The following is a 12,309-nucleotide window of genomic DNA, read 5'->3' as shown; positions in this document are numbered from 1 at the left end:
TTGGCCAAGTTGTGGGTTGTTCCTATAGCTAACACCGCAAAAGCAGCATGTCCTGGAGAACTAGAAAGTACGTTACCGGACACACAATCAATCAAAACATTGTGTGGCAGGGTGCGTCCCGCTTTGTTTGTTTCCCATTTACAGAGCCAGGGCTGTGTACAAACACCGGATTCAGATCACAGGCAGAACGGACAGGTAACGAGGAGATATTCGTTCAATTAGAACCGCATACCCCACCTTTAAAAACACATGACAGGGGTTTAACCAGCTGAGACTCAGCGGAGTAAACATCCTCCTTCTTATTAGATGTCAGCTGTGAGATGCAGTTTTGTTGTTTGCTGACCGAAATAGAATGAAGAAAATATTTAGCCTCGTGTGGATGCAGTGTTTTCACATGTAGATGGAACTTTCAAATTCAGCCGACTTATTGTGGATATATTCTGAGGTTAAAACAAATGGCAGGATTAATTCTTTCTAACCTCACTGTTTGTGGTCTTTGAGATTCTAACTTTACTTTATGGCAACATGTAGCCTATTTAAATCTACATTAACACTTTTTTGGCCACTTCGGGGCAGCTGAAACAAGCTGGAAACTTAAGACTGACATTATTATCACCTTTTAAGATGACAAAGGGAACATGCGAGCAAAGATTTACTTATTTACACATCAAACAGTTACAGAGCAACATTAGATTTATATGTATTCATGTTTGAGTCCACTTGATGAATGTAAGTTCAGTATTCACTCTCTTTTAGCTCTGCCGACTAATGAGAAAAACATCTGCCTCTTTAGCTGCTAAATGCTTAGAGGATTTTCACTGGAAACACCACTACTGAGAGCAGTGAGCGTAATGTGGCCAAAATAATGAAGTGAAAAGTGGTAAAAGTCAGGTGATTATTCTCTGTGCCCTTTCACATTACACATTGTTATGTGACCCATAGTTAATGTATTTATTGGAGCAGCTTTAAGGATTTTCAGGTCTGTAAAGGGGGAGATTATGGGGGAGTGTATGGTAGTGTTGTCTCAAGACCGGTTTTAAAACCACTTTTTGATGGTCCTGGTCTCGTTTCGGACTTGACCGCATTTGTACTTGTTCTTGTCTCGGTCTCGGACATTGAGGATTTTATTTCAAGACCAGTCAAGACCATAACTTTGGGAATATCAATAAATTGCTTTTTCATCGTTTTTTTTTTTTTGCTTCAAATACAAACAATAACCCTAATTATAAATGTGTTTTTACCGTTAACAACTGTAATAAAGATGTTGATTTCAGCTCTTAGCGTTTGTATGTGGGTGTTTTAATGGGAATGTAGATCTTTCAGATAAATTTAAGAAGCACCTATGATCTCGTTCCACATTTTATTGTGTGTCATGTAATGTGGGGAACTGGTCTTGACTCGGTCTCGGTTCGGGCGGTCACTAGTGTATGGGTTTGCATTTTCTTGTGCTTTTGTATGTAAAATCATTCTAACGCAATAACAGAGCATTAGTTGGTTTATAATCGTCACAGGACCATCTTCAGGCAGTACATGGCTTTGTCAGGTTCACTGTGTGAAAGTCATGATCCTACTGAATTCCTAAAAAAAAGCCTTTAAAACTGACAGTACACATTTGTGCGTGACAACATCAATAATAGTAAGTGTGTGTGTGTGTGTGTGTGTGCGCTCTTTACCAGTTATGCACAGGACAGACGTGCTGGTTGTACAGGGCCATCGCATATCTGTAAAGGAGAGAAGAATCTTTGGAACTGAACGTGAAGACATAAAATAAATAAGATACTATTTCATAAAGCATGATGTGGTCTGGACGTATTCTTTCATACAACAGTTACACTCTCAAAACATGGCTGTCAGTACTCGTTCACTGTTTAACAAAAACTAAATAAGCCAAAGTAGAACAAAAGCTCCTTTTCACCCACTGAAATGAAGCACTTGAAAGCGTCGTCACATATAGCGAGATTAATGCCAGTCCAGCCTTTAAAGTACAACATTTGTTTCCCCCAATAACAAAACATGTGTCACACGGATTACCAAAGTGTTGTTTCTACAGACTGAGGCCGCTTGTCTTCATCATACATGTTACTATAACTCTTGACGCCAGAAGACAGGCTGTTGCTTTTTAAATCCCTTAAATCTGTCAACTACGCAATAACCACCTCCACAAAACACACAGCCTGGCTATAAGATAATTCACACAAATACTCTATCAAATAGACATTCCCATCGGCCTCAGCTGTACTTTGTGTTTTGTGCTAATGCATGCTCACTATGATAGTGAATATTTTTTTCAGAATCAGGTTTATTGCCAGGTAAATTCTTTTTAAATATATAAAAAGTAAGAAGGTCAAAAAATTACAAAAAGTATACAAAAATTACAATAATACTAAAATACAATGCTTTTGACTCATCTTTTAACATAGTCACATGTCAACAATACGTTATCTGAGACTTAAATATATCAAGAAAAACGATAACAGTCTCAACCACTGCAAATCACTATCAGTTCCTTTCAAAACACATAAAAAGACCCATTGTGCCACAGATAAGACACACACAGGAATCAACAGAGCAATCTGCTGATTAATGTTACTGTCCAAAAACTGAATGCGATAGTTTGAGCGCCTTTATTGATCACTGATAACAAGGAGACACACAGGTCAGAATACTTGATTTGCTTTCACTTGAACAAACAGCAATAAACTGTGGTAGAGGGCAGCGTCTGAAATCAAGTTTTTTGCCACTGTGGCAGGGTACTGAACATTTTGACCGGCCACTCGGTTTGTTTGCAGGCCACTTCTTATATCAACGTACAACACATTGTAAACACAGAGTAAGTGGAACACGTCATGTAAAGAAAATATGTATCAATATTAGTGCTGGGCAACAATTAAAATTTTTAAATCGCAATTAATCACATAGTTATGTGCAAAATTGAATAATGAATTCTAAAGTAGTGTATTGTGCACATTTTATTTAAATGTACTGCTATATACAAAAGTGCAATAACATGGTTTGCAAACATAGCAATAAAATATTTCTTGTAAATCTCAACTTAAACATTAACGTAATCAAACTGAATATAAAACCAAAAGCTATTTGCCACTGCCAGGGCATTATAATTTTATCTAGCTTGTAAAAACAAGTTACCATCATGATATCATAATATCACCAGGCACCTTCTGAGCAACAGGTTAACATATAAATTCTTGTTTGTTTCTGAACAGATATCAGCAGAAACATTTTCCTTTTATCAGGGAGCAGAATAAACAGTCTGTAGCAAGTGTCCCTGTGAGAGTGAGGCGAAGTGCTCGCCTCACTCTCACGCCCGCCCGCCGCCGAAGTTGAATTGTCTTGAACTTTTTGTACACAACTCGCAGCACAAATCATTGGAAGAGGGACTGATCCTCGCTGTTTGTGAGTTTCCAGAATCTATTACGGTTTACTAAATCGGACATCAACAGGAAGGAATTCACACGGCAGAGCAATCCAGCCATAATTAATATAAGAGATGCCATGGTGGCAGCTGACCTGAAAGTTTTACCTGCCACATTCAAGTGCAGCAACAAAGCCAACAAAAACTTTAGTGCGGCTAGTTTTTATTGATCTCTCGTCTGCTTTTAATTGTATTCAGCCTTATATTGAAGCAGAAAGGCCACAGAGTATCCACATTGATCTTGGCCTCATAAGCTGGCTGATGGACTTTCTAAATGGGGATGCCCCAACATGTAGAGAGGTAAATAGCGTTTTATCAGACGCCCTCATTTCTTCAACAGGCTCGCCCCAAGGTTGTGTCCTTGTCACCTCTCTTATTCATTTTGTACACAAATGTGTCAAAGCCAGCAAGTGGGGAGCCACATCCTGAAGTTTGCTGATGATTCTGTCATTGTGTGACTCCTTCATAGTATGGATCCGGACAATATTTCTTGGACATAAAGTCTTCAAAACAAAGGAAAGGGTTTTTGATTTTGGGGAAAATCCCTCGGGCATCTCCCCAGTATTCATCAATGGTCCGGCTGTTAAGGTTGTACATCAGTACAAATATCTGGGCACAGCGATCGACAACAAACTGACTTTTGAGCATCATGTGGATGTGGTGTGTAAGAAAGCACATCAGCACATGCACTTTCTTCGCAAACTCCGTGGTTTTAATGTGGACAATACTTAAAAAAATATTTTATTCTTGTTTTATTGAATCAGTTCTTACGTTTGCTTTTATCTGTTGGTATGGCTCACAATCTGCCAAGATGCAGAACCAGTAGATGTAAGCACTCCTCTGTCCCTTTGGTTTGTTAAACAACTCCCTGTGATTTTATATGGTATGCACTTCTTTTTAACTGGTATTTAGCGCATCTGCTCTATTTTAAAAGGTTCAGTGTGTAATATTTCTGAGGATCTATCGACGGAAATACAATATAAGATCCGTAACTATGTTTTCAGTGGTGTATAAATACCTTATATAATAAACCATTATTTTTTTATTACCCTAGAATGAGACATTTATATGTACATAACCGCGGGCACCCCCTTCCATGGACATCGCCACGTTGTGTCGTCATGTTTCTACAGTAGCTGAAAACAGACAAACAGCGCTACAGAGCGAGTTTCGCGTTTTTATATACAGTCTATGGTTTCGTCACTAAGTTCTTCTTTTTCTACTTCTGGTAGAATTCAGGCAGTGCGGACACTCATCACTATGTTGAATACGTACGTTAGAAGAAGAAGTAGTAATAATATACTGCAGGGGTCTGAAAATAAGTTTTGAATCGGAGCAATATCTTCAACCATTAGATGGTGGATGAGAATATGAGCCATAATATTACTTCACCTGGGTGTGCTGTTCGGTTAGCTCAGTTGGTAAGGTGCAGGACTTGCAACCCACCTTGGGACACTGTTTTTTTTCTCTCTTCAACAAATGGATTCTGCAGCGAATGGTTGTCAGATCACGGCATGTGCTGCACTGTTTTTGTTTCGGTGTTTGATCCGCATCCATCAACCTGCGGACGCTTTTGCCCCAGTATCTCCAGGCAGAGAACATTAAGGGGAATCACGTTTTCTGAGGCTCTTTCAGAGGTGTGTCAAGCAGGTTACAGACTCTTAATGTCCTTCAAAATTTTTCAAAGTAAAAGCTCAGTTCAACTTCAAATAGAAGATTGCTATAAATGCACTTTTATTTTGTAGGCAAAACCACTAAAGAGGAAGTGATTATGTGAGTAACTGTTGCTGTTTTAACTGAGATCTTTTTTTAAGCAAAGCTATCAAAGTATTTATTTATTTATATTTTTTGCTGCTACCAAAGCACCATAATCTGGCAGTGGGACAGATATTATTGTTGGCGGGCAGTTTTGGTGAGGGTCCATAATCACAGAGAGAATTAATGTGTTTCCCTTGTCAATGTTTGTATAAACTTTATTCTGTATGTGGTTTATAATGGTGCAGAAACAGTGTTTCACACTCTTGGCTTTCATTTTCCATGTCACATCTGTCAGTGGCCAAGTCACAATAATATACGGTTTTACTGAATAATTAAGTGAATATAATTTCTCAATAAATATACCTAAAGAAACCTCATTTCTTGACTGGCCACTCTGCTGTCTCAGAAGAGACATCTTTTGTGTTGTGTCAGACACCGTAGCTGTCCTACCGTCTTCGAAAGGTTAGAGGGCAGTTGTAGACCGGACAGAGTGTTGCAATTCACAACCTTCACCACTAGATGCCACTAAATCTTACACACTGAACATTTAAGTTATTATTGTTTAGTAGCCTTCATTTTACTGTTACACTTACTCTGTGAGTGTTTGTGTGTGTCATGGTTTTACTGTTGTGATTCTTTTGGCTACTGCTTTCTGCACAATTACTTACTCCTCAGGAATAATAAAGAATTCCTAACATTTGCCCTGTTTTCGGCAGGTGCTAATGTCATTCCTCTGAAGAGGGGATCACAGCATTTTTGTAGCTGTTGTGTTTGATTTAAAAAATTTACTTGGCTTTGGTTAAAATGTAAAACTCTTATTTTACAGTCATATCCCTTCATTCTCTGCTGAAAACTTCACAAGCTGGCCTCAGCTCCAGTACATGCTACAGTTATGTTTCTGGTACAAACAACTATTCAAGCTGGCATTTTAAAAAGGCACCAGCAAACAGGCGTCAACGTGTCTGAGAAACAACAGGTCTGGCAGAACGAGGGGGATTACAGACTTGTCTCTCAGGGAAAGACTTGGTGACCAGTTGTGAAAAATTCTCACGCCCACTTTGCGAAGGTGTGAAAGGCTTCTTACAAAAGGAGACTGTGTCAATCGACTCACACCAAGAAGATAAAAGAAGTGGAAGAAGGTGATAAAGAAACAGTCACACAGTGCACCAATCAAAGACGTTAAGGCAAGGAGGCAAGTTCTCAGCAGACGTCTCACTGGATCTGCAGTAGGTGAGTGTATGAAGGTGTTGGTGCTTCCTAGCGTGCAGCCTGCTGGGTTTGTTCCGGGATTTAGCCCAGTGCACATAGTCCGAGTCGCATTAACAGCAAGAGCTGCAAAGCAAACGTTTGACCACAGACTTGTGGTTTGTTGTTGTTCTGTGAAATTCCCTGAATTAATTAGCTGAAACAATAACCTTATATCATTACTCTCCTGACCTTTCTACTTCCCTTGAATGCACTCAGTGGAGTTACACAAGACATATGAGGGTTTGTAGAAGGCTAAGCTAAGACAGCTAAGGCTATAACGAATAATATATTAATATAATTTTTTCAATAAAGGGTTACTGCAGGGATTTTGTATTGCACACCATGAATTTGGGGAACTTGCACGAGACAGATATTTAATTTTTAAATGTTTGACACCGCAGATACATCCCAGCTTTTAGGTACGATTAGGTGTTGATTTTCTCATCTAACTCTCAGCAAGAATGCAAATAAGTGTATTTCCCAAAATGTCAAACTGTTCTTTTAAGGATGTTTTCAAATATATGTTCCTTGAATCTTGCTCAATTATAGTTACAGATGTCATTTATGATTTCTACCACAATGGCAGCTCATCCCACCACCTGTTGGCTCGTACTGCCAGTGTGACAGACTCACAGGAACAGCTCTGTTTGCTTACTTCCACCATAAAAGCAGAAGCTATTGGTTGCTGTTGTCATGTAAAAAGCTACAGATGTAACTGCTGTGGGTAGAAAAGGGACACACAGACCAGACAAGCGGAGAGGAATGTCAAGGACGACTCTCTTCTCAAACACAATTGTAGAATAAACAGCAAGAAATTATTCTCTCCTTCCAAAAAAGGCCACTGTTTTACATTAATGGACTTTGCACAGCCAGTTGAGGTCATCGTGATCACAGTAGGGATAATAGGTAGCCTGTCTAACCAGGCTAATGTATAGACAACAGGAACCCTGCGTTGCAACACTTTGTACACAAATGCTACGAAAACACACAGTTCCTACAAGACAAGCAAATGTTGGTGTTTATTTACACAACTCTGAGGTACTCACACAACCCATATTCCAGCGATGGTGAAGACAGGCAGGCTGACAGGGAGGATCATCCACAGAGACATGACGACCACCTGGAGATCTCCACTGCAAAGATCAACAAACACCAGCGTCACCAAAGACCAGAAGGACTCCGATCAGGCCATTAAAACCAGAATCACTAAGTCTAAGTGACGTCATTACAATGTACAGTTCACTCTGGTCGATAAGAACTATAATAATCCTGTTGTGCACTTTTAGGACAACACGAGAGTCCTGTGTCGATTAGGTGATTCATCTTCTTGTTCCGGCTTCTCCAATGTGAGGATTTGCTGCAGTTTTTGCGTTTAATTAAATTAAACATATAGATATTGAGTTCTGTTTGAGTTGGGCTGCAACTAACAGTTACTTTTCATTATAATTAATTTGCTGATTATTTTCTTGATAAGTCTGATTGATTGTTTGGTCTATAAAATGTCAGAAATTCCTCAGCGACTTCTTGAAATTGTATGTGTTATCCAAAACCCAAAAAGACATTCAGTTTAATATCACTTGAGACAAAGAAAAGCAGCTACTCCTCACACCAGAGAACCGACCTTCAGGACTTTTTACTTGGAAAGTAACTTTAACACTAAAATTATAGAAATAGCTGCAGATTAATTATAGGATGATCAATTAATTGATTAATCAACAAATTATTTTTTAGGGCATCATTTACAAATACCCATGGCAAATTACCTAAGACAGAAATTTGATCTTAAAATGTCTTATTTTTTCTAAAATATTCTGTTTGCAGTGGGATGCCATGAAAGAAATGGGTAGATTTGGGAAGCTGCCTTCACTATTAGTTCAATTTATTCATCAATAAAATCCTGTATATTATTACAGTGCTGCCACCCTAATCCATCCAGCACTGACTACAGAACAGAAGAGATATATACTCATAAAACAAAACTACAGATAAAAAAAAAACTATGGTGTATTCCACTATAATAATAAAAAATGAAAATGGAGTACAAGAACCATTCAAAAGAATTTTCTTTTAAATGAGGCTATCAAAAGTAATAATAATAAAGAATAAAGAAATAATTTGTCATTTTCCTTTAAGACTTCTGTTCCTGAACACACAATAAAACTTACTTAAAACTATGAAACAGTAACTAATGCAACCTTAAACCTAATCACTCTGCAGAATGGACCTGCAAGTCGCTGTAAGAACTGGTTCTTGTTTCTTTGCTCTCCTTTGATTCTTTTACTTAATAATTTCACCTGCAGAGGCTGCTGCTCGTTCATGCATGACCACCCAATTATATCAGCGCCTCGGGAAAAGCAGCATGCAAAGGCAAAGCAGAGGGACTCTGGTGTGTTTGATCCTACCTCTCGTGTGTTCAGTGGGGAAAGCTTCAGGCTGCGCTCTTCATCTCAGCTCCTCCAAACTCGATGAAAAGTCGCAAGAAGTCGCTGCGAGTCCGAGCTCCTCTGCTGCACCTGATTTCATTGTCAGAATGTGACAAATATGATGCAGATTTATCACATCAGGATGAGGAGAAACATGGAGACGGTGTGTGTTTTCCAGTTCTCATTCATCACACACACCCGAGCCTCCCACCGTCCTCAGCCTGCAGCCTGACTGAAATGTTCCGAGGAGGAGAGACCAGCTGGAGACAGTAACTTCTAACTCCTCCCAGAAAACACTCAGACCCCCCTTTTAAAAAACACATTTTGACAGTTTGTGTTGGTTTTCAGCCACTTTTCATTCATGCTGTTTGAAATTTAATCAGTTTTGTCCTTTTTTATAAGCTTATGAGCGTATGTGTTTGGGTGTGCCTGGACTTCTGCATGCCTCACAAACACTTTTGAACTAGGTCTATATGGTGGATCAGCTGCAGTGCTGGTGTTGTAGTGTGTTATCCCGATCACGGATCATTTTGTTCTCCGTCTAGTTCCTGGAAACAGATTTCACAACCGCACTGCATATAATTATTGAGCGTTGACTCCGGCGTGCAGTCCAGAATATTGAATTTCGTGTTTCTTCTTTTCCCCTTAAAACATCTAATGTTTTCCAAGAAAGCGGATTTGATGCCTTCAGGGGCCCTTTGTAAGCTTCTGTTTCTTGTTGGCAGTGGTACATGGCCTGTCTAATGAGTGACTGGAAGTTGTTTTGTTTTTTCATGAAACCTCACTGTTCAGATCTCAACATTTTAAAGATCTTAACGTTTTAAATTAGTCCACAGTTTAATATAAGTGCACCTGCAATGTATAGATCTAACGCTTTACCCCATAATGTTGAATTCAAATGTATTAATGCCCCCGTTTATAATTTAACCATTTTATCCTTATCTTTTGTTGCTGCACTTTTGTATGATTTAAAGTTGGGTTTACAATTTACAAGCACACAATACAACAATGTAAAAATAAATAAATCCAGTGTTGCATTCAAAGTATTGTCAGCAAATGTGAAAGCATAGATTCTGCAAAAAAAGGCTCCTGTGAATGATATATATTTATATGACCTTATTAAATAAATTGTTAATTCTGATGGATCAATGTGTATTTCAAACAGATTTTGTTTGTGATTTTTCTTTTATGTTTGCTCTTTTTTTTTGGCAAATATTGAATAATTTTTCCTCTCTGAATAAAACCATCTGAGAAGTTTAGAAGGGAAATTCTCTACTGTTAACAACTCATATATATCTGAAACAAAAGGGAATGCACTGATTTCAGCTTTAACAGTGCAATGAGTTTAAAAAGCTTATGATATTTTTCATGTAAAATCTTAAGCTGTAAAGTAACCAGAAACAACTACTGTCAGATAAATGTAGTGAAGTAGAAGTATAAAGTAGCATTAAATGGAAATACTCAAGTTATACAAGTTGGATGTAGCTTACTTGTACTTGTAACTGAGTACACTACATTAAAAATCACGTGTTAATGATCAAACAGGAGCCGGAGTCAGAAGATTTTCTGTTTTCTCTCTTTTTCTCTTCGTGTTATAGACTTTTTATAACAACGTTTTATGTTATTGTCATGCAAACAACATTTTAATGTTAAAAAATGGAGCAAATTTTAAGTGCTAGTAAAATCATAGCTGTCAAATAATTGCAGTACAGTAAAAAGTTTTTCCCCCTGTGAAATGTGGAGGCCTAAAACGTAAAGTATATAGCTACCTCAAGTTTGTGTTTAGGTACATTCCTTGAGTAAATGTGGGATTACTTATTTACCTCCCTCCACCACTGGTAATACAGATGATGTTCACTCAGTATTGTAGCGGACTGATTTCAAATATTAACACCATAGTATGAAAATTTCCACAGAGCAGGGAGAGGGACACACATGAAATGTTTGTAACAGGTCCTTTATAGTTTCTGAGGCTGCAATACTTCAACTTTGCAACAACAAAAAACTCATTAGCATAGGAGGAAAATCCTATTATTAGAGATATTATTGCTCTTTAATTAATGTTCAGTTCAGAATCCAGTTTGTCCGACGGCACTTGAAGGCATCCTCACGCGGCTCTTCGTGTGCATCACCGTACAGAAGTTCCCGCAGCTGCTTTCAATTATCATGTCTTGGAAATAAATTGCATCTGTGCCACGGGTTTATTCACTGAAGCTCATCTGTTCCATTAAACTAGTGCCAGAGAGAACAAACTCCTGCCACATGAGGGCGCTGCAGGATCTACATCATGACACCTTGAGTCTGGTCTGACCTGGTCAGGATGCTGCAGTGAAGACAAATGAAATGAGCTTGAGTTTGTCTTTCTACAACTACATAATGTATGTAGTATGGTGACCCCATATATGCCTGTACATACATTTACAGATAGACAGTGGTGGATGAAGTATTTGGATATTTTACTTAAGTAAACAGTGTAGAAAGTACTCTACTTCTACTACTACTAGTATTAGCATACTTAAAGTACCAAAGTAAATGTACTCATTATGCAGAATGGCGCATTTAAGAACCACATTTATTGCTGGATTATAATTAGTAATGCATAAATGTGTAAGCATCACTAATGTTGCAGCTGGTGGAGCTAATGTAAAACTTAAATTAAAGGCCTAGTCCCAATTAATGTTATGTTACGGGCCTCAGAGATGCCTCTTAAGACATCTGGTTTTTATAGAAGTTCAGGTCGCCCCTTTGAGCTAATTCCAAGCTGCTTAGATACAACTATAAATGTTTAAACTGTTGTCAATGTGGCTACACATCATTAGATCATTTAGATTCTCCTCAATTCAATCTCTTAGTTGCCCGGGCTATTTATTGAAGTTTTACGGCAATTTCAACTTTATATAGGCCTACTGTGGGGCAGCTTCATCCGTAATAATATATCATAATTTATTAAATGATATATATTTTGTATTAAAGCAAGGTTATGTAGGTATTTTATCTTAAAATAACAACTTCAAAATTCTTTTGATGGCACACTGACTGTTTTTAGATTTAATGGCGTCTGTCGTTGCCACGCTGGGCTCCCTGCTCAAGCTACTGCACTATGCTACAAATGCAAATGTACTTTGGGCAGCACGGTGGTCTAGTGGATAGCACTGAGGCCTCACAGCAAGAAGGGCATGGGTTCAAACCCTGGCCTCCCCGGCCTTTCTGTGTGCAGTTTGCGTGTTCTCCCTGTGTTCCCCCACCATCAAAAACATGCTAGGTTTCTTCAGTGCTTGACCAGACATCTGGAGTTGGCCCCTGTGGGCTGCACAGCGGCTGCCCACTGCTCCCTTGAGGGATGGGTTAAATGCAGAGGACATGAAGTACATCTGTTCTTGTTTATAACGGGCGCCAAATCATCTGAATGATCAAATAAATGTAGCAAAGTTAAAACAATACAATATG

General features: G+C 38.6%; 1 protein-coding gene and 1 long non-coding RNA gene across 2 annotated transcripts in view; one reads left to right on the top strand and one right to left on the bottom strand.

Moving 5' to 3' along the window:
• The window catches only part of LOC123982546 (transmembrane protein 150A-like), a 32,225-nt gene extending 22,992 nt beyond the window's left edge, over window positions 1–9,233 (bottom strand). Inside the window, exons 1-3 of the mRNA XM_046068135.1 lie at window positions 8,842–9,233; window positions 7,486–7,572; window positions 1,674–1,721 (exon numbers count right to left, since the gene is read on the bottom strand). Coding sequence (XP_045924091.1) covers window positions 1,674–1,721; window positions 7,486–7,550 — 113 coding nt within the window. The 5' untranslated portion in view covers window positions 7,551–7,572; window positions 8,842–9,233. The remainder of the gene's footprint in view (window positions 1–1,673; window positions 1,722–7,485; window positions 7,573–8,841) is intronic.
• Window positions 7,267–10,024, top strand: LOC123982547. The gene is made up of 2 exons (XR_006827997.1): window positions 7,267–7,753; window positions 8,740–10,024. It is a non-coding gene; the product is annotated as an uncharacterized LOC123982547 (long non-coding RNA).
• The last annotated feature ends 2,285 nt before the right edge of the window (window positions 10,025–12,309 follow it).

This window comes from Micropterus dolomieu, linkage group LG14, assembly GCF_021292245.1.
Source record: "Micropterus dolomieu isolate WLL.071019.BEF.003 ecotype Adirondacks linkage group LG14, ASM2129224v1, whole genome shotgun sequence".
In the NCBI taxonomy this organism is placed as follows: domain Eukaryota; kingdom Metazoa; phylum Chordata; class Actinopteri; order Centrarchiformes; family Centrarchidae; genus Micropterus; species Micropterus dolomieu.
The sequence above is the reverse complement of the archived record's forward strand: the minus strand, read 5'-3'. Positions and strand labels throughout refer to the sequence as shown.